The 23,264-nt window shown below is 44.3% G+C and overlaps 1 protein-coding gene across 1 annotated transcript; it reads left to right on the forward strand.

Moving 5' to 3' along the window:
• On the forward strand, nucleotides 1–16,392 carry LOC121273784 (gastrula zinc finger protein XlCGF26.1-like). The gene is made up of 3 exons (XM_041180951.1): nucleotides 1–54; nucleotides 650–2,104; nucleotides 14,051–16,392. The coding sequence occupies exons 2-3, from the start codon at nucleotides 1,014–1,016 to the stop codon at nucleotides 14,742–14,744; spliced, it is 1,785 nt and encodes a 594-aa protein (XP_041036885.1). The 5' UTR covers nucleotides 1–54; nucleotides 650–1,013; the 3' UTR covers nucleotides 14,745–16,392.
• Nucleotides 16,393–23,264: the final 6,872 nt, after the last annotated feature.

Genomic DNA, 23,264 nt, shown 5'->3' on the forward strand with positions numbered 1-23,264 from the left:
TGAATGAAGATTGAGCTTAACACAGACTAAAACTTCCTCCTGTGTCCAACATCTGTGAGTAAAACACTTTCTTTCCCCCCCTTTTAACTTTCCTGTCATTACGACACAGAAAGAGTCCACTCAGAAACTCAAGTCTGACTCTCTGTAGAGCAATCCAGTCAGTCTCATTACCCCTCTTCATCCCCATTCCCCTGCAAGTTTATTTGTTTATTTCCTTCAAGTTTATTTCCTTTATGTGACGAGACACTTGTGTTTTAAAATCATTGATCAGCTCCACTTCCACCATCCTCATAGGTAGCGAGTTCCAGTTGATGACCACTCGCTGCCTAAATAAAGTTCTTCTTCACATCCTTGATATATCTCTAATCAAGTAATACAGTACTGTATATAGCACACATTATTCATCTACCAAATATGTATAAAGTGCTGTGCATGGATCTGTCGATTGGCATGATTTGACACCCTCAGTAGAATTGGGAGGGTATATATTAGGTACAGCAGAGTGAGAATGAAGGGAATAGGTGTGGGATGGAAATTTACAGCTTTTGGGGAACGAAAGGGGAAAGAATGTTCCATAGAAACTGGAATGGTCTGTTCTGAATTTCTATCCTGTACTGACAGTGATTACTTTTGTAAACTCCTGTTACAGGATGTCAGGAGAGGATTTGAAAACAGAAACATCAAACCAAACGACACATCACGCTCTGACAGAGTCACTCAATTCATTGGGACATGAATATCATTGGCCTTTGAATCTAGAAGGAGAAATGTTTGTTTGTTCTGTCTGCTTGAAGAGATTTTAAACATCGGTATGACCATAAAAGCACGGAGACAGAGACACACCTGAGTGAGAGTGTTCCAGTGCACTGACTGTGGAAAGAGCTTTTAACCATTTACACATCCTGAATAAATATTGCACCATTCATAGCGGGGAAGGACTGTATATGTGGTTTGTGTATAAACAAGGCTTCAACTGATGGTAGAACCTGGAGAGTTACAAGGACACCCGCATCATGGAGAAACCATGGAAATGTGGGGAGTGTGGGAAGGGGTTCCGTGCCCCCTGTGAACTGGAAACTCATCGACGCATTCACAGTGGGGAGAGACCATTCACCTGCTCTGTATGTGGGAAGGGGTTCAATGGTTCATCCCAGCTGCTGGCACATCAGCGGGTTCACACGGGGGAGAGGCCATTCACCTGCTCCGAATGTGGGAACGGATTCACTCAGTCATGCAATCTGCTGACCCATCAGCGAGTTCACACTGGGGAGAGGCCCTACACCTGCTCTGAGTGTGGGAAGGGATTCAGTGATTCATCCACACTGCGGGCACACCAGCGAGTTCACACTGGGGAGAGGCCATTCTCCTGCTCTGAGTGTGGGAAGGGATTCAGTCGGTTCTGCAACCTGCAGACACACAAGCGAGTTCACACTGGGGAGAGGCCATTTACCTGCTCTGAGTGTGAGAAGGAATTTAGTCAGCTATCCACCCTGCAAGAACACCGGCGAATTCACACCGGGGAGAGGCCGTTCATCTGCTCTGAGTGTGGGAAGGGATTCATTCAGTCATCCCATCTGCTGACACACCAGCGAGTTCACACCAGGGAGAGACCGTTCACCTGCTCTGAGTGTGGGAAGAGATTCAGTGATTCATCCAACCTGCTGAAACATCAGCGAGTTCACACTGGAGAGAGGCCATTTATCTGCTCTGAATGTGGGAAGGGATTCATTAAGTTATCCAACCTGCTGCTACACCAACGAGTTCACACTGGGGAGAGGCCATTCATCTGCTCAGAGTGTGGAAAGGGATTCACTGATTCAGCCATCCTGCTGATACACCAACGGGTTCACACCGGGGAGAGGCCATTCACCTGCTCTGAGTGTGGGAAGGGGTTCACTCAGTCATCCCACCTGCAGACACATCAACGAGTTCACACTGGGGAAAGGCCATTCACTTGCTCTCAGTGTTTGATGGCATTCACTCGGTTATCCAGTCTGCAGTCACACCAGCGACTTCACACCGGGGAGAGGCCGTTCACCTGCTCTCAGTGTGGGAAGGGATTCACTCGGTTATCCAGTGTTCAGAAACACCAGCGAGTTCACAAGTGATTCCAGGGGTTGGATTCTGCTGTTATTGCTGCTGTTAATCACATCCAGGACTGAACCATATTCATTCTGACACTTGGTGAAGTGGGAGGGTTGGAGAGTTAATTTCTGCTGGACTGGCTGGTCTCACGATTTTGCTCCCAGTGGGCTGATGCTGTTTGCGCCTTTAGCGAAAATCTAATTTCATATTTCACATGGATCACAGAATCAAAGGATATTTGAAGCTAAAATACATTTTGTTTGCATTTCTGTTTGGAACCTCCCAACTGCCATGGAGGTGGGCTGTGGTGGTTTGAAGGTTCTTTTGTTTAATTTATCTGGGTGTTTCTCACAGAAGGTAGTTGTGTAGTTTGCAGCTCACTTGGAATTGGTGAAGAGAGAGAAGGCTGGAGGGTTTACTTAGCTTGGAGCTCAAGGAAGAAACCTACAGTGGTCCTCACAGTGAAAGGAAGTTACCCTCACGACAGAAAGGAGCCAGCTTGAACAGTTAGCTTGGAAAGAGTTGAGAATGAGATGTCAGAACAGCTGGAGGGAAAAATCAGGCCAGGAGGGCCATGAAACTTAATCTTGAGCTGAGGAATCCACAGTCGTGAAGTCTTAAAGAAATTTTGACAGGTTGATTATCCAAAAGCCAAAGGAAAGATGCCTAGGAAATCTTGTACCTCAGAGAAGGTGGAACACTGGGCAGAAGCCAAAGTGAATTCCAGAGGGCTTTGGCATGTCCATTGGTCGGAAAAGTGAATAACCTTCAAGGTCTTGTAACATATCAGAGAACTCTAGGGTGGAGCTAAAGAGCGGAACGCAGTTTCCCCGCTGCTGGAATTGTTACAAGTGGGATGGAAAAGATCTGTTGATTCCGGTGAGAATTTTTGGTTCTGTGGTGGGCAGGACCGGAAAATCCCGCCCGTACTGTTGTTAATAGTGCTTAATTTTTAATGTTTTTTTACATCCAGTTAAGTTTGTGAAATGATGTGCTGCAGTTCCTTCAGTTCATTATTGTGGGTTCGAATTTATCTTTAAACATTAATGGCCCCCATCACGATCATAACAAAATTGGGGCTCCTCTAAGATTTTGAATCCACCGACTGATATTGGTGCACTAGGCTTTGCAAAAATTTGGGCCAACCAGATTTCACGGTGAACTTTAATGTATTTATTGAGAAGCAGAATGGCTTTGTTAATTGCTAATATGTCTTGAGGGAGAAGTTTTGTCCCTGGGCCTTTTGCAACAATTGATGCAGGTAATAAAGCAGAAATAGTTGAGGCAATAGCACAGCATTTGGAATTTGTAAAAGGAAAGCCTCATCCAGCTAACAATCCAGTTGTGTTGCCTAGAATTCAGATGAAACAACCTGAATGAGAATTCCAAAGGGATAGAGAAAAGCAAAAACTCAAACTTGAAAGCCAGGAAAATGAAAAAGAAATGGAATTGTGGAAGTTTGAATGAGAATGCCAAAGAGAAAACTAGAAGGGGAAGAAAGAGATCAAAAAAAGAGACAGAGAGCTTCTAAGAGAGAAAAGAATTAAAAGTATAAAACAGGACCTAATAGTTTAGACAAGGAGTCAAGGTCCACTTCAAGTTTTGATTTTGCTTTATTTGCCTCATGCCTAATTTCACTGAGGATGGAATTGGGAGATATTTCATTTCATTTGATAGAGTTGCTTCAAAGTTAAGGTTTCCAAAAGAGACATGTACTCTTATTTTGCAAAGTGTATTGACGGGAAAAAAAAGGATGTTTATTCAAGTCTTTCAGAAGAACATTCTGCAGATTATGAGATGATTAAATCTGTGGTAATTAATGCATAGGAGCTTGTTGTCAAAGTTTATCAATTAAAAGTTCAGTCTTTGAGGAAAAGGTAGATGCAATCATTCCTAGAATTTACGAGGGAAATTGAAATGTTGTTTGACAGGTGGTTTCGAGCAGTGGAAATTGAACAGAGTTTGAAAAATGTGAGGGAAGTGGTATCAATGGAAGAATTTAAAAACAGCGTTCTTTTAACTATTAGGACACACCTGGAGGACTGCAGGATTTTTTTTATAAAAGGAAAGCTGCTGTTTTAGCTGGTAGCAATGATTTGACTCAGACACCAAGGTGACAGCAAACTATTGGTTGCAAACCCATACAGGAGCAGGAGAGTTAAATCGCATGACAATGAATGGGACTCTATTTAGAGTGAAAGAGATAGCAGAAATGAAACAAAAGATTCTCCCCACAGTGGTCAAAAAGATAGTGCAGAAGATGCAAGTGAATCAAAAGGACCAATATGTTTTCATTGACATTGGGTTGGACATTTAAAAGCTAATTGTTGGAGATTAAAAGTAAACCTGTGGTTTTGGCAAATGAAGGTGTACCAAAGAGGGAAGCTTGTGAGAAATCAATACCTTCTAATGTATTTACCATGGGTGACAATAGCGACATGAGAGATTGTGAAGGATTTATATTTGAAGGGGAAGTCAACAAATTTTTGTCCGTGAAAGAGCCTGAAAAGATTGTTATCCTGAGAGATACTGGTTTAGCTCAGAGCTGATTGTTAGTAAAAAAATTAAGACCTTTGTTCAAAATGTTCAGTGAATAAAAATGTATTAATACAGGGTATTGGATGGGAAGTGTGTGTCTATCCCCATTATTTAGAGTGAATTGAAATTGTGATCTGGTAAAGGAGTCTGTTAATGTTGGTGTTGTTTCCAAATTAATTACACAGATTTTATATTGGGAAATGATATAGCGAGCAGTATAGTGTTTCCACAATCTGGACCGGTGTGCACAGTTCAGATGTTATCCCTTGAGTGAAAGCTCCCTCGCCTATTTGTAATCCAGCTGGGCAAAGGACTGATTCAAGTAAAAATACAGATGTATCCACCCCAGTAATGGACAGTACAGAGGCAGCAAATGTGTCTGCAGAAACTCAAATTAAAAATTCTCAACAGAAAGGACTAAGACCTCAAAGTGACCCTGAGGTTTAATAACACCTAACATTGAATTAAGTGTGCCTGCCAGTGCAGAAACAGTACAGGATACAACAGCAGGAATTCAGACAAAGGAACTGTTCACAAAAGACCATTTAAAACCTCAAAATGATGTGGTTTGTGAATTGCGTGGAAGACTCAGTGTTAGAAGGAAAAATAAAATTCCAAAATGGAGAAGCTGTCGACATCACCCACAAAGAGTTAAATAAAATTAACCCTGAACAGGATGAGGAAAAACTGAAAGATTACAAATTGTTTAAAGATCAGACCAAACAAGAACATCAAACGTTTCTGCTTGAACATAAAAAGCATCTGAGTGATATTCTCAAAGTGGCCAAGGAAGATTTTGACCAACATAAGAATGAGTTATTGGTCTTGTGGAGGCTGCAGCTCACTTGGAGTTTGTGTGAGGGGAAAAGAGGCTGGAAGATTTGCCGAGCTTGAAGCTGGAGGAAGAAATCTCCAGTGGTCCCCATGGTGAAAGGCTTGAGGCAGAAAGCAGTCAGTTTGAACAGTGAGCTTGGACAGAGCTGTGAAGAAGCTGTGGGAGCCAACAGGGAAAAAGCAGTCGGTCTGATCAAAGTCAGCTCAAGAAGGCAGTGGAATCCTCACAGAGAGAAAGCTCTGGAAGTCTGAGTGCCAGACTGGGAAACTGCGGAAAGTAAATTCCAGAGGGCTGTGGCATACCTTTGGGTTGTTCCCTAAGGAAAGTGAATGAACCTTAAGTATTTTTTAAGGTAAGGGAACTCTTGGGGAGGGAGTAAAAGAAAAACTGGATTCATAGCATATGCAGATATAAACTATAGTGTAAAGATAAGTGCTTAATTTGTTTAATTTTTATTTGGATCACAAACAATAAAGTTTGTATTTGTTTATAAATATGAAATTTTGTGGCCTAGTTCTTTCAGTTAATTACTGGATGTTGAGATTTCTCTCTTAAGCACTAACAGTCCTGGCCGGGATGTTAACATTCTAGTTTGGTGCCTGGCAAGGAAAGTGACCAGAAACGGTCAGTGAGAATCTCCACAGAGAGCGAGGCAGCAGCAGCCAGTCAGGCTCAGGAAGAGGTGAACAGATAATGGGTGTATTCAAGTTACTGAATGGGGGCAGCGTGGCCTCTTTGTTCTTGTTTGTCATGGGGAGCAGCTCAGAACCAAAGACTCTTTCTGTTCTTTAATGTGATGTGGGCGTCGCTGGCTAGGCCAGCAATTATTGTACGTCCCTAATTACCCTTAAGAAGGTGGTTTGAGCCATTTCTTGAACCACAGCAGTCCAAGTGTTGTAGGGACACCCACAGTGTGGTTAGGGAGGAAATTCCAGGATTTTGAGCCAGCGACAGTGAATGAACGGGGATGTATTTCCAAGTCAGGATGGTGAGTAGCTCGCAGGGGAACTTGCAGGTGGTGGTGTTCCCATGCATCTGCTGCCCTAGTCCTCCTAGGTGGTAGAGGTCGTGGGTTTGGAAGGTGCTGTCTAAGGAGCCTTGGGGAGTTGTTGCAGTGCATCTTGTGGATGGGACACACTGGCTGCTACTGTGTGTGGGTGCTGGATGGGACACCAATCCAGCAGGGCTGCTTTATTATGATTCACTATGTGGGAGAGACCCCATCAATCCTGACACATTCTCCAAAGGCAGTTAGCCAATCGGAAATGCCACTTATATTGCAGAATGTTTTCATATTTAAATCAGCAAACATCGACAGAAATAGATAATGAGTCAGTAAGTGTAGAAAATATAGATTGTGGAACTCACAAGATGCACCGCTCCACGCTTGTAATAAATCAGATCCCAGATATGGTGACCCTGTGAAACCCTCCGAGATCCCAGAGGCCAGTTTGAAATCTGATATCCTACAGAGTTGACAATGGATTTTCCACAATTCTCAGCTTATTAATGATGTAGCAGCTGCTCCTGCTTCTTGGGTGCGAGGAATAGACGAGCAAGATGCAAGAGTAGCAGCGTGTTGTGTGAGCAGGGCGGGGGACAGGTTTGCAGCCCATTCCCTGTGGAGCAAGTACTTGGTCATGGTTTTGCTTCACATGAAAGCTGCAGATAAAATGCAAGTGCAACCTAAGTCTGGACTCTGACACCGGAGGGAAGCAGAATTAGTCCTGAAAAGCAGCACCAGAGACGACTGAAGGGTGACCTAATGGAAGTCTTTAAGATTATGAAGGGGTTCAATAATCCAATAGGGATTTCATGAGAAACGTCTTTGCCCAGCGAACGGTGAGAATGTGGAATTCACTACCACAGCAAGTGGTTGAGGTGAAAAACATTAATATATTTAAGGGGAAGCTAGATACATACACAAGGGAGAAAGGAATAGAAGGATATGCTGATGGGGAGATGAAGAGAGGTGGGTGGAGGCTCATGTGGAGCATAAATACTGACAGAGACCAATTGAGCCAACTGGCCTGGCCCTGTGCTGTAGACTCAATGGAACAGAGACCAAGGAATTTATTTTAGATCTACATGCAGTGGTAGGAAAAGCATTATTTACTATACAGGGTAAAATGTACTTGATCAGCTTTTGTGGATCGTTTCAATGGAAATGTGCACTCCCAGGCTCAAAGAGCATCAGCCCACTGGAAGCATAGTCGTGAGACCAGCCAGTCTAGCAGAAACCCTCCGACCCTCCCACTTCACTAACTGTCAGAATGAGCATAGTTGAGTCCTGGATGGGATTAACAACAGCAATAACAGCAGAATCCAACTCCTGTAATCACTTGTGAACTCGCTGGTGTCTCAGCAGGTTGGATGAATCATTGAATCCCTTCCCAAACTCTGAGCAGGTGAATGGCCTCTACCTGGTGTGAACTTGCTGGTGTCTCAGCAGGGTGGATGGATCTCTGAATTTTTTCCCACAATCAGAGCACGTGAACGGCCTCTCCCCAGTGTGAACTTGCTGGTGTATCTGCAATTTGGACAACCGAATGAATCCTTTCCTACACTCAGAGCAGGTGAATGGCCTCTTGGTGTGAACTCGCTGGTGTTCCCGCAGGTCGGATGATCTTCGAAATCTCTGTGCAGTGAGAGCAGCTGAACGGTCTCTCCTCAGTGTGAAAACGCTGGTGGGGCATCAGTTCCTGAGAGCTTTTGAAGCTACTCGCACAGTCAGATCATTTAAAGGGTCTCTCATTGGTGTGAGTGACATGGTGTGTCAGCAGGCTGGAAGACCAAGTGAATCCTTTCCCACACACGGTGCAGGTGAATGGCCTCTCCCCACTGTGAACTCGCTGGTGTGACAGCAGGCTGCATGATTCACTGAATCCCTTCCCACACTCAGAGCAGGTGAACGGCCTTTCCCCGGTGTGAGCTCGTTGGTGTGTCCACAGGGTGGATGAATGTTTAAATCCCTTCCCACACTCAAAGCAGGTGAATGGTCTCTCTCAGGTGTGAACCCGCTGGTGTCTCATCAGTTGGGTTGAATGAGTGAATCCCTTCCCACACTCAGAGCAGATGAACGGCCTCACCCCGGTGTGACTGCGTGAATGAATTTCCAGCTTTGATGGGGATATGAATCCTTTCCCACAGTCCCTACATTTCTACGCTCTTTCCATGGTGCAGGTGTCCTCGTGTCTTTCCAGGTTCAGTAATTAACTGAGGGGTCCACACACACAACACGTGTACACTCTCCTGCGCTGTGAACGATGCGATGTTTCTTCAGGCTGTGTAACTGGTGACATCTGTTTCCACACAGTGCACTGGAAACACTCACTCGGGTGTGTGTGTCTCGGTGCTTTAACAGTCACACTGATGTTTAAAACCCGTTGAAGCAGACAGAACAGACAAACGTTTCTCCTTCTAGATTCAAAGGTAAACAATATTCGGGTCTTGATGAATTAAGCGAAAGGGGAAACATTGATTTCCTCACAGATGTTGCCCAGAGGAGGAAGTTTTAGTCTGAAGCTCATTGTCCAACTTCCGCATTGTGACGTCCACAATGGAACCCTGCCTGAATCAGCCAATAGGAATCACTCTGCTCCGCGGTGACGTACTCGGGTTCCAGTCTGCAGGCCAGGCGCGCGGACACGGGATCCCCACCCCCACCCGCCTCCACTTCCTCGAGCCAAAGTTTCCAGGCAACCGGCTGACGTCTCCGGCCAGAGCGAGAAGCCGCTCGGAGAACAAGGGAGAAGAGAAGCTGCGCATGTGCGGGGAGTGAGCCCGCTCCCTCTCGTTATGCTGAGGGACTGACCAATGGGAAGAATTGGAGGACCGGAAGGACTCTGGTCTTCCAGCCAATCAGAGTGCGGGCTTTGTGCGAATGAAGATTGAGCTTCACACAGACTAAAACATCCTCCTGTGTCCAACATCTGTGAGTAAAACATTTTCTTTTCTCCCCCTTTCCATTTCTTTTCTCATTCTGGGGGGAAATTGTTGACTTGCAGGAGCTGAAGGGAAAGGAAGTGAATCCAGGGAGGGTGAAGAATCTGGAAAGGTTGGCCCAGGTCTCTCTCTCTCTCTCTTAAAGACATTGGCATCCTTTGCTCCCTCAGCTTGACATATTTATTTGTCAGACTAAAAGGATGGTCTCTTTCCTAATGTTCCCAATTAAAGGGGTGGTTTCCCCAGGAGACGGCTGACATTTAAGGGGACAGTAAATTAATATAGGACAGAGATATCTGATGATGAAGATGATCTGATGAAGAGTCATACGGACTCGAAATGTTAACTCTGTCTTCCTCTCCACAGATGCTGTCAGACCTGCTGAGTTTTCCCAGCTATTTTGTTTTTGTTTCACATTTCCACCATCTGCAGTTTTTTGCTTTTATCTTAGGACAGAGATATGTCTGGTGTTGTTATATGGTCAATATTAAGTATATTGTTTATGGTTCTGTAATAAAGTTAATTTATTATTTCTAGTTTTGTAATATAGTACTGTTGGCACATTATATAGTTCCAGTCAAAGAGGCACAGACGGAGTCCATTCAGCAACACAAGTCCATGCCGACTTTCTGTGGAGCAATCCAAACTGTCCCAATCCCGCTCTCCATCCCCGTTCCCCTGCAAGTTTATTTCCTTCAGGTGATCAACCAATTTTATTTTGAAATTATTGATTGTTTCCACTTGCACCAGCCTCAGAGGCAGCAAGTTCCAGGACATAACCACCTGCTGCCGAAATACTGTTCTTCCTCATATCCCACCTATATCTCTTTTCAAATAATCCTGTACTGTATATTACACTTAGCCCATTATTATAGGCACAGACATATATTTAAGACTAGCAGCCTGGGTGATGATTTTCAATGCTGCAAAGATTAGTGGTGGGCCAGAAGTTTGGAAAAATCTTAGACACCAGCAAAGCATCATAAACAAACAAAGAGACAGAACTGGAATATGACTGACAACTAGCACGAAAGATAAATATAGATGGTAAAATCTTCTTGAAGTACATAAGAGGGAAATAATAGTGAAAGTGAGCCTTGATCCCTTAGAGGATGAAACTGGGAAATTAAGAGCGGGAAAGGTGGGAATGGCAGAGGCTTTGAACAAGTATTTTGTATCTATCTGTACAGTGGAAGACACAAAGAGCATCCCAAGAATAGTAGAAAAGCAGGGACAAAAGAAGAAGGAACTTAAAACAATCACGATCTCTAGAGCAAAAATCTCAGAAAAACTAATGGGACTAATGGCTGACAGGTCTCCGGGACCTGATGGCCTGTTTCCCCAGGTCTTAAGGGAAGTGTCTGCAGAGATAGTGGATACATTGTTTGTCGGCTTCAAAAATTCCCGAGATTCTGGAACGGTCCCAGCGGATTGGAAAACCACAAATGTAACACAACCATTCGAGAAAGCAGGGAGACAAAAAGCAGGAAATATAGGCCAGTCAGTCTAACATCTGTCACTGGGGAACCGATAGATGCCACATATTTGGATTTTCAAAAGGCATTCGCTAAGGGGCCACAAAAAAGGTTACTGCACAAGATTAGAGATCATGGTGTTGGGGTGATATATCAGCACGGATAGAGGATTGGCAAACTAACAGGAAACTGAGAGTCGGGGTAAATGGGTCACTTTGAGGTTAGCAACATGTAAGTAGCGGAGTCCAGCAGGGATCAGTACTGGGCCCTCAACTATTTACAATCCATATTAATGACTTGGATGAAGATAACTGACTGTATTGTAGCCAAAATTGCTGATGATACGACGATTGGTAGGAAAGCAAGTTGTGAGGAGGATCGAAAGAGTCTGCAAAGGGATAGTGATAGGTGGAGTGAGTGGGAGCAAAATTGGCAGATGGAGTATAATGTGTGAAATGTGAGATTGTTCATTTTAGCAGGAAGAATACAAAAGTAGAATATTAGAGTCATAGAGTTATACTGCACAGAAACAGGCCCTTTGGCCCATTGTGTCCATGCCGGCTATCAAGCCCCTATCTACTTTGTTCCCATTTTCCAGCATTTCGCCCGTAGCCCTGTATGCTATGGCATTTCAAGTACTCATCTAAATACTTTTTAAATGTTGTGAAGGATTCCTGCCTCTACCACCCCCTCAGCCAGTGTGTTCCAGGTTCCAACCACCCTCTGGGTGAAAAACATTTTCCTCAAACCCCCTCTCAACCTCCTGCCCCTTGTCTTAAATCTAAGCCACCTGGTTATTGTCACCTCCACTAAAGGGAATCATTTCTTCCTATCTCCTCTACCTCTGCCCCTCATAATTTTGTATACCTCTATCAGGTGCCCACCCCACTGTCAGCCTTCACTGCTCTAAGGAAATCAACCCTAGCCTATCCAGTCTCTCTTCATAGCTGAAATGCTCCAGCCCAGGCAACATCCTGGTGAATCTCCTCTGCACCCTCTCCAGAGCAATTACATCCTCCTTACAGTGTGGCGACCAGAACTGCACACAATACTCCAGCTATGGCTTAACTAGCATTTTACACAGCTTCAACATAACCTCCCTGCTCTGATATTCTATGCCTCAGCTAATAAAGGCAAGTATCTCATATGCCTTCTTAACCACCTGATCCACCTGTGCTGCTGCCTTCAGGGATCTATGAACATGTAACAAAGGTACCTCTGATCCTCTGTACTTTCTAGGGTCCTATCATTCATTGTGTATTCCCTTACCGTGTTAGTCCTCCCAAAATGCATCACCTCACACTTCTCAGGATTAAATTCTATTTGCCATTACTCTACCCATCTTACTAGCCCAACTATATCGTCCTGTAATCTCAGGCTTTCCTCCTCACTATTTACGACACCACCAATTTTCATGTTTTATGTGAACTTACTGATCATACCTCCTATATTCACATCTAAATCATGAATGTACACTCCTGCCACCAAGCCAATTTTGTATCCAATTTGCCAACTTACCCTGGACCAATTCATGTGGGACCTTGTTAAAAGCCTTACTGAAGTCCATGTAGACTACATCAACTGCACTACCCTCATCTACACAACCAGTCACCTCCTTGAAAAATTCAAATTAGTTAGACATGGTCTCCCCCGACAAAGCCTTGCTGACTATCCCTGATTAATCCCTGCCTCTCCAAGTGGAGATTAATCCTGTCCCTTGGAATGTTTTCCAAAAGTTTCCCTACCACTGATATTTGACTCACTGGCCTGTAATTACCTGGTTTATCCCTACTACCCTTCTTGACTAATGGTATATTATTTAAATGGAGAGAGGCTGCAGAATGCTGCAGTGCAGAGGGATCTGGGTGTCCTTGTACATGCATCAAAAAAAAGTCAGTATGTAGGTACAGCAAGTAATGAGGAAGGCAATTGGAATGTCAGCCTTTATTGCAAGGGGGATGGAGTATAAAAGTCGGGAAGTCTTGCTGCAGCTGTACAGGGTATTAGTGAGACCACATCTTGAGTACTATGCACAGTTCTGGGCTCCTTCCTTAAGGAGGGATAAACTTGCATTGGAAGCAGTTCAGAGAAGGTTCACTTGGTTAATTCCTGGGATGAAGGGGTTGTCTTATGAGGAAACATTGAGCAGGTTGGGCCTATACAAATTGGAGTTGAGAAGAATGAGAGGTGATCTTATTGAAACATATCGGATTCTGAGGCAGCTTGATAGGGTAGATGCTGGGAGGATGTTTCCGCTCATGGGGGAGTTTAGAAATAGGGACACAGTTTAAAAATAAGGTGCCTCTCATTTAAAATGGAGATGAGGAGGAATATCTTCTCTCAGAGAGCTGTTAGTCTTTGGAATACTCTTCCACAGAGAGCAGTGGAGGCTGGGTCATTGAATATATTCAAGGCTGAGTTGGACAGAGTTTTGATTGACGAGAGAGCCAAGGGTTATGGGGAACAGGCAGGAAAATGGAGTTAAAGACACAGCCAGATGAGCCATGATCTTGTTGAACCAAGCCTACTTCAATTGGGTGAGCAGGCTCGATGGGCTGCATGGCCTCCTCCTGCTCCTATTTCTTATGATTCCTGTATCCTGGACAGGAAGCGATGAGCGTGGATCTGTCGAGCAATATGAATGGTCATCTTCAGGAGAATTGGGAGGGTATATATTAGGTTCAGCAGAGTGAGAATGGAGGGAGGGTGTGTGGGATGGAGATTTACAGCTTTTGGGGAGCGAGAGAGGAAATAATGTGCCACAGAAACTAGAATTGTCTCTTCTGAATTTCCATCCTGTACTGACAGTGATGACTTTTGTAAACTCCTTTTACAGGATGTTAGAAGGGGAGGATTTACAGACAGAAATTTGAAACCAGATGTCAAGATCTGACAGAGTCACTCGATTCATTGGGCCCTGAATATGATCAGCGTTTGAATTTAGAACTAGAAACGTTTGCCTGTTGTGGCTGCTTCAAAAGGTTTTAAGCATCAGGGTGACTGGAAAAGCACCGAGACCCACACACCCGAGTGAGAGTGTTCCAGTGCACTGACTGTGGAAAGAGCTTCAACCAGTTACACAGCCTGAAAAAACATCACACCGCTCACAAGCGGGAGAGACCATTCACATATTCTGTGTGAGGACGAGGCTTCAACTGATATTCGAGGAGAGACACAAGGACACCTGCACCATGGAGAAACCGTGGAAATGTGGGGACTGTGGGAAGGGATTTCGGGCCCCGTCTGATCTGGCGATTCATCGGCGCAGTCACACCGGGGAGAGGCCATTCACCTGCTCCATGTGTGGGATAGGATTCAGCAGGTCATCCATCCTGCAGACACACCAGCGAGTTCACACTGGGGAGAGGCCGTTCACCTGCTCCGAGTGTGGAAAGGGATTCACTCACTCATGGAACCTCTTGACACACCAGCGAGTTCACACCGGGGAGAGGCCGTTCACCTGCTCCGAGTGTGGGAAGGGATTCACTCGGTTCTCCAGCCTGCAGACACACCAGCGAGTTCACACTGGGGAGAGGCTGTTCTCTTGCTCGGAGTGTGGGAAGGGATTCACTGACTCATCCAACCTGTGGAAGCACCAGCGAGTTCACACTGGACAGAAGCCGTTCACCTGCTCCAAGTGTGGGAAGGGATTCTGTGATTCATCACATTTGCTGATACACCAGCGAGTTCACACCGGGGAGAAACCATTCCCCTGCTCTGAGTGTGGGAAGGGATTCACTCAGTTCTCAAACCTGCTGACTCACCGGCGACTGCACACTGGAGAGAGGCCCTTCACCTGCTCTGAGTGTGGGAAGGGATTCACTCAATTAATATGCCTGCAGAAACATCAGCGAGTTCACAAGTGATTTCTGGGGCTGGATTCTGCTGTTATTGCTGATGTTAATGTCATCCAGGACTGAACCATGTTCATTCTGACACTTGGTGAAGTGGGAGGGTCGGAGGGTTTCTTTCTGCAGGATTGACCGCTCTCATGACTTTGTTTCCAGTGGCTGATGCTCTTTTAAACTTGTAGTGAAAATCTTTTTTCATATTTCACATGGATCACAGAATGAGAGGGTGTTTTGAAGGTAGAATATATTTAGTTAGCGTTTCTGTTTGGAACCTCCCAAAGCATGCCATGTTGCCTTGGGGATGGGCTGTGGGGGGTCGAAGGTTCTTTTGTTTCATTTATCTGGATGTTTCTCACAGTGGAAGTTGCAGATTGGTCTTGTGTAATTTGAGGCTCACTTGGAGCTGGTGAGGGGAGATTTGTCTGGCTGCGGCCATAGGGAGAAATCTCCAGTGGTGCCTACGGTGAAAGGCAGTTAGTCTTGTGGCAGAAAGCAGTCAGCGTGAACAGTGAGCTTGGACAGAGTTGTGAAGAAGCTGTGGGAGCCGAGTGGGAAAAAGCAGTCGGTCTGTCCAAGGTCAGCTCAACAAGGCAGTGGAATCCTCACAGAGAGAAGATTGATCGGAATATTTATTTATTTAGTTTATGGTGTGTTATTGTTAAATATATAATTAAAAATATTTCAATGCACCGGTCATCTTAAAGCAGATGCTATTGGCAGGGGCAAAGGGAAGAGAAAATACTTTAAAAATTAAAATGTTAAAATGTGCAGTAATGGTGTTGCTGATTTGTAACAAACTCTTTTCAAGGTTACATTTTTAAACTTTGGACTGAGTTGAAAGACTGTTTTCAGAATGGACTCTGAGGGTCACCTGACTTTCTCCTTGTGGATACTGGCTGGAACCACTTCCCAAGAGACAAAGACATTCTCTGACATATCTACAAAAATAGACGTTTGAAATTCAATGAGCATTTCTACAAGTGTCAATAAGATCCATCGACTTGATGGTTTCCCTTTAAGGACAATGGAGGCCCAGACTTGAAAGGCATTTGGGAATTCAGAGCTGGAATGGAATCACCACTCGTCTCACTGGGAACCTGGTTCGGGGTTTTGACACAGCGGCCATCCTGGCTTGCCTGCCATCAAGAATAGAAAAGGCAGAGCAAGCTGCCGAGACACAGATCCATCGTGATACAGCTTCAGAGCAGCAGAGAGGAAGCTGCTTCTCAACAGGGGGAGAGAGAGAGAGAGAAAGACAGACAGAGAAAGGGATCCAGAAACAGCCAAAGGCTCTGCTGCCAGTAACTGGGCAGTTTGAAAGTGCTGCACCTGGACAACCAGAAACAAGAAACCTTCTCCCTGTGAACCCAACTCCATCTACTAAGCTGACCTCTGGCCATTCGACAGTGGAAGGCATCACAGCGGTGGAGGCAATCCCACAACCTCAAACCCTTCCCATCAGACAACGTAACAGCTCGACTTGAACAATCTCAGGCCTGCAACAAACAACAGAGACTAAACTGATTCCATTTTTATAAGTATTGTTTTATCTTCATCTGTAATTAATCTTTGTGCGTGTATATGTGTGTGTGTGGCTGTGTGTGTATGTATGTAAGTAACTTCCAGAGAAGCAGTGTGAAATAAACTAACCCTTTCTTTGAAGTCAAAACGTTTTGCTGCTGCGTGATTTTACATTGACTCACTCGCTGCAAGGGTGAAATGTCCACATTCACAGACACAAACATTGTTCACAGGAAACTGGGGACACACCTTTTAAGGCACCTGTGAGACTGAAATTTTATTTTCCTTTAGTTTCCAGCCTCCACCATTAGACAAGCATTCTCTGTTACCAGGTTATAATCCTGACAGCCTGATGGTGAAGGAAGAAACTGGGGCCAATCTTTACTTGGTATAGATTTATTCACTGAGTGAAACATTTACAGGTGTATACCTCCTGACTCGACTCCACTCCATGTCAGTAAGGGTCTCTTTACATGTGCTCCATCCAATAAATGCCCTCAACCTGAAAATACTTAACATCAATTGATTGTAACTCTTTCGAGTCTTCTTTTAAGAAGATGTAACTCTTTCGAGTTCAGTTGATTGTATTTACACCCACAGTCAGAGCATCTAAAACGTCTCCAATTGGTGGCACTGCACTTGTGCCTCAGCAGGTTGGATGAATACCTGAATCCTTTTCCACACTCGGAGCAGGTGAATGGCCTCTCCATGATGTGAACTCACTGGTGTGCCAGCCGGTGGGATGATGTTCTCAATCTCTTTGCACAGTGAGAGCAGCTGGACAGTCTCCCCTCAATATGAATGCGCTGGTGGAACATCAGTTCTGCAGTGTTTTTAAAGCCGCTCCCACAGTCAGAGCAATTAGGGGTCTCATTGTGTCAACTGGGGATCACACCAATCACGATATTAACAATACAGGCAATTTGCTCACCTTTCCTGTCAAAGATAACAAATCCTGCTAAAAGATGCAGGGGTGGTTGGTGAAGAGTATACGAGGCTCATAGAGGAGATTAGAGCAAAGTGTGAAATGTGTAAAAAGTATGGGAGGATGCTGTCACATCCTATTGTAAACCTTTCCATTCACGTGACTTTAACCAGGTAGTTGCCATGGATCTAAAGGGATGGGACAAAGACAGAAATATTTTCATTCTACACTTTATAGATATGGTAACCGATTTAGTCTTTCTCCAATAATACATGGCAAAGACAAAAGAGAGATTACAGACCAAGTCATGGGGAAATGGATAGGGACTGGACCTGGGTCATCAGCTAAGTTTCTGACTGATAATGGAGGGGAAATTTGCTAATGATGAGTATAGAGACGTGTGTGAAAACATGAACATTATGGTCATGAACACCGCAGCTGAAAGTCCTTTCAGCAATGGACTCTGTGAAAGGAATCACGTGGTGATCGATGAAATGCTGCAGAAAATCTTAGCTAATCAGCCAAACTGCAAGTTGACAACTGCACTGGCTTGGACGATTCATGGAAAGAATTCACTTCAGATAGTTGGAGGGTATAGTCCTTATCAGTTGGTCTGTGGGAGAAATCTCAAATTAGCCTCTTTGCTGGGCAATAGCCCTCCTGCTTTAGAAGGGACTTTAGTTAGTTCCATTGCTCATCATCAATTATCAGATTGTTTCACGAAAAGAAGTGCTCAAACTAAGAAATTGTTAGGGATCCTTGAAGAGGGATGTCTTACAATGTAATAATGCTTTGTACAAAAGAAGGAAAACCATATTTTTTCCTCTTTGATTTGTTTTGAAATATTGCTTGTGCATATTGTTACAATCCCAGTCTGGACAGTTAACCTTTAAAGAGAAATTCGAACACACAGTGATTAAATGAAAGAATTGTGTAACAAGATTCCACGTTTTTAAACAAAAACAAACTTTACTGTAGATATAAAACAAAACAATATTAAAAACCAGCACTGTGAACTTAACACTATAGTTTATGCAATGAACCCATTTCTACTTTTTAACTTCCCTGCAAGAGCTCCCTTATACTTAACGATATCTTGAAGGTTCATTCACTTCTGTTCCTGGGAACATCCCAAAAGTTTGTTAAAGGTGTGCCCATTCAGACCTAGTTTTATTTCATTCCTTTCCAGCAATGTCGACAGCTTCTTCATTCTGGACTTTCATCTTTATTCGAGCTTTTTGAATCTTCCACGTCGCTCACAAACTCCTTCATTCCGATCATTTTGGGGTTTTAAATGTTTCTTTTTGTGAACTGTCCATTTGCCTGAACTCCTGCTGCTCCTATATCTTGTTCTGCCTCAGCACTGGCAGCTACATGTAATTCAGTGTTAGGGGTCATTAACCCTTCAGGGTTACTTTGAGGTCTTAGTCCCTCCTGTGGTGGACTTTTATCTTGAAATGCTTCAGGCACTTTTCCTGACTCTGCAGGTGGATACATCAGTATCTTTACTTGTATCAGTTTGTTGCTTAACTGGGTCACCAATAAGAAAGGGCTTTTTTACTCACAGGAACATCTTCTAAACTGTGAACAGTCCCAGAAAGTGGAAAAACAATATCACCTGCTAAATCATTCCCCAATATAAGACATACATCAGTAATCAGGAATTTAGAAACAACACCAACAATAACAGAGCCTTTTACTAAATCATAGTTTAAATTCACCCTACACAATGGGATAGTCACACACTTCCCATCAATACCCCGTACCAATACATTTTTATTCAGTGAACATTTTGAAGAAAAATCCAATTTTTTAGCACTGAGCTAAACCACTAGCTCTCAGGATAACAATCTTTCGAGGCTGTTTATTGGGACAGAGATGGAGTGACTTCCCCTTCAAATAGAAATCCTTCATAATCCCTCATGTCTCTATACCCATGGTAAATACATTAGAAGATATTGATTTCTCACAAGCTTCCCTCTTTGGTACAACCTCCTCTGGAGAAACACCAGCCACTTTCACCAATGCCACTGGTTTACTTTTTAATGTCCAATGATCTGCATTTAAATGTCCAACTCTATGACAGTGGAAACATATCGATCTTTTTGACAGTTCTATCAACTACACTGTTTTTTTACCGCCCTGGGAGGCATCTGTTTTTTTGTTCATTTCTACTATTTTTTCCACAATAGTTAGAGTCCTGTTCATTCTCACACGATCGACCTTTCCACTGGATGTGAATAGCAACAGAATCCAACTGCTGTGATCACTTGTGAACTTGCTGGTGTCTGAGCAGGTTGGATGACCGAGTGAATCCCTTCCCACATTCAGAGCAGGTGAACGGCCTCTCCCCGGAATGAACTTGCTGGTGTGTCAGCAGATGGGATAGCTGACTGAACACCTTCCCACACTCAGAGCAGGTGAACGGCCTCTCCCCCGTGTGAACTCGCTGGTGCTTCTGGAGGGTGGAAGAATTATTGAATCCCTTCCCACACTCAGAGCAGGTGAATGGTCTCTCCCTGGTATGAACTCGCTGGTGTGTCAGCAGGTTGAATGAGTGCATGAATCTCTTCCCACACTCAGAGCAGGTGAACGGCCTCTCCCCGGTGTGAACTCGCTGGTGTTTCCAGAGGGTGGAAGAATTACTGAATCCCTTCCCACACACAGAACAGATGAACGGCCTCTCCCCGGTATGAACCCGCTGGTGTGTCATTAGGTTGGATGAATCACTGAATCCTTTCCCACACTCTGAGCACGTGAAAGGCCTCTCCCCAGAGTGAAGTCGCTGGTGTGTCTGCAGACTGAACAACCGACTAAATCCCTTCCCACACTCAAAACAAACGAACGGCCTCTCCCCAGTGTGAATGCGTCGATGAATTTCCAGCGCAGATGGAGATTTGAATCCCTTCCCACAGTCCCCACATTTCCATCGTTTCTCCATGTTGCATGTGACCTTCTGTCTCTTCAGGTTCGCTAATCAGCTGAAGCCTCATCCAAACACTGAACATATGTTCAGTCCCTCTCCGCTGCGAATGGTGTGATTTTTTTCAGGCTGTGTAACTGGGAAAAGCTCTTTCCACAGTCAGGGCACTGGAACACTCTCACTCGGTGCTTTTCCAGTCACACTGATTTTTAAAATCGATGAAATAGGTTCCCAGGAATCACATGACTCTGTCAGATCTTGACATGACGTTTGGCTTGAGATTTTTGTCTGAACATCCTCCCCCTCTAATGTCCTGTAAAAGGAATTAACAAAAGCCATTTGTGTCAGTGCAGGATAGAAATTCAAAACAGACAATCCTAGTTTCTGTGAACATTCTTTCCTCCATCATTCCCCAAAAGCTGTAAATCTCCATCCCACACACTCTCCCTCCATTCTCATTCTGCTAATTGACAGAGATATGCTTACTGCTTCTACACATAGATTTAGTGGACTCAAAATACCAGTCTGTATTACTTGAGTACAGATACCTCAGGGTGTGAGGATGAACTTTATTTAGACAGTGATTGTTCATGACCTGGACCTCACTGCCTATTACGGTGCTGGAAATGGAGACAATCCATGATTTCAAAATGAAATTGGATGGGCATTTGGAGGAAATCAACTTACGGGCAAATGGGGAGACGGGGGGAATCGAACTGACTGGATGGTAGAGTTGGCATGGACTCCTTCTGTGCTCTAATGACTCTCTGACTGTTCATATATAAGGCAGCTACAGTAATATATTACAAGACTAGAAATGAGAATACATGAAGTTTTAATGACCATAAATAATACATCAACTCTGTACCCTGTAACCACAGCAGACATATCTCTGTCCTATGTTAATTTACTGTCCCCTTAAATGTCAGCCATTTCCTGGGGAAACCACCCCTTTAATTGTGAACATTTGGAAAGAGACCATCCTTTTAGCCAGACAAATAAATGTGTCAAACTGAGGGAGCAAAGGGTGTCAATGTCTTTAAGAGAGAGAGAGTGAGAGACCTGGGCCAACCTTTTCCAGACTCTGCACCCTCCCTGGATTCACTTCCTTTCCCTTCAGTTCCTGCATGTGAACAATTCCCCCCCAGAATGAGAAAAGAAATGGAAAGGGGGAGAAAAGAAAGTGTTTTACTCACAGATGTTGGACACAGGAGGAAGTTTTAGTCTGAAGCTCAATCTGCATTCACACAAAGCCCGCGCTCTGATTGGCTAGAGGATCAGAATCCTTCCGGTGCTCCAATCTTCTCCATTGGTCAACCCCTCAGCATGACGGGAAGTGGGCGTGGGCTCTCCTCCGCACATGCGCAGCCGACCCTCTTCCTCTGCACAGTCCCGGGCCGCCCGCCAGCGCGGCGGAAAGAGCGGTTTCCCCAGCGTGGGGGATTGTGGGAGCTGCGGCCGCCATTACTCATCCGGAACCCAGCCTCCAAACTCCTGGGACTGGGATGGAAATGAGGATGGTATTCGGGGTGGGGATGGCGCAGTGACCCCAATCCTGGCACAAAGTGCATGTGGGTAGTCACTGGATTTGATTGTGACGCCCCCTTAGCAAAACAGTTTGTTAAGTTTAGGTGTAAAGATAGGACTCTGAAATAACAAACAATAGAGTCCAATTCGCAAACCCACTTTTAATCCTTAAATTAGCATTACTACATCTCAAATGAGGCTTTTTGACATTGGACCATTGATCATTGTTACTCGGCTAATTTTATTGGATTTAACCATTTCCATACATTGCTCCACAGAGCAGAACAATTGGACCATGGCTGCGTCCAGAGAGATCTACAGGAAGACTGTTGCCTGTAATCGGCCATGCAAGGCTTTGTTCAATGTTTAAATGTACAGTGGAGTGGAGACATTGTTATATCGGTCGCTCAGAGCTGAACAGAAACCCATCTCTTTAAATACAGATACAGGGAAGAGGCTGAAATGAAATCTGTCCCTTTTAACCTGCACAAAAGCAAGACGCTCAGATTCACAGGCTGCAGAAGGAGTCCATTCGGCCCATCAGACCCCTGCCTTCTTTTTGAAAGGACTTGTTGATCCATCCAACTGCTCTGCTTGCAAATTCTTCCCTTTCAAGTATTCATGCTTTGGAAAGATACTATTGAATCTGCTTTCAGACAGATCAGAACAAGTTAGCGTGTCAAAAAATTAAATTTCCTCTCCTCCTCTGGCTCCTTTGCCAATTATCTGAGAGGGACTCACTTTCTGTTAAAGGGCCTGCCAACCTCTCTCACCCACTTTCCCTGAAATATAGAAACCTAATCATGGAAAGTCCAGAAAAATCAAATATTTTTACTGATAAATGTTTATTAATGAAACAGAACATGATTAAAAAATGTGAAAGACAACCAGAGTAAAAAGATGTGCACAATGTTCTGGACACAAATGGTTTCTCTTTAATTCATCTGTCCCCAGTTCGCTGCCCTCTTTGTGGAACACCTCCGCTCAGTCCATAAGCATGACCCTGACCTTCCAGTTGCTGCCATTATAATTCACCATCTTGCTCTCATGCTCACATTTCTGTCCTTGGCCTGCTGCAATGTTCCCGAAAAGCCCAACACAAGCTGGATAACATCCTCCAATGAGGCACTTTACAGCCTTCTGGACTCAACATTGAGTTCAACAACTTCAGGCTGTCAAACCTATCCTCCATTTTGATTCCTTTTTTTTTGCCAAGTGCCAGTCTGCATCTTGTTTTCATGATTTTTACTTTCAGACAGAGCTGTCCTTTATTCTGCCATTAATAGTTACACTGGGCCTATGCTTTGTTACTTTACTACAACCATTACCCTTCCCTTTGCCTTTTGTTCCATTACATTTTTGTTATTTAATCTCGCCCGCCCGCTAACCAATCCCTGATTTTGTATTTTGTTCCACTGGACCCTCCCCCTTTCTCAACAGCCAGTCCAGCAGAAAGAAAGCCCCCAACCCTCCCACTTCACCAAGTGTAAGAATGGTTCAGTCCTGGATGTGGTTAACAGCAGCTATAGCAGCAGAATCCAACCCCTGTAATCACTTGTGAACTCGCTGGTGTGTTAACAGGGTGGATGAATCATTGAATGCATTCCCACACTCAGAGCATGTGAATGGTCACTTCCCG

This window comes from Carcharodon carcharias (genome assembly GCF_017639515.1).
Source record: "Carcharodon carcharias isolate sCarCar2 chromosome 27 unlocalized genomic scaffold, sCarCar2.pri SUPER_27_unloc_1, whole genome shotgun sequence".
NCBI lineage: Eukaryota > Metazoa > Chordata > Chondrichthyes > Lamniformes > Lamnidae > Carcharodon > Carcharodon carcharias.

Coding starts and splice junctions, on each gene's coding strand:
- LOC121273784 (XM_041180951.1), top strand. CDS start 1,014: ATGGAGAAACCATGGAAATGTGGGGAGTGTGGGAAGGGGTTCCGTGCC. Junction 2,105..14,050: donor AAACACCAGCGAGTTCACAA/GTGATTCCAGGG, acceptor ATTCGAGGAGAG/ACACAAGGACACCTGCACCA.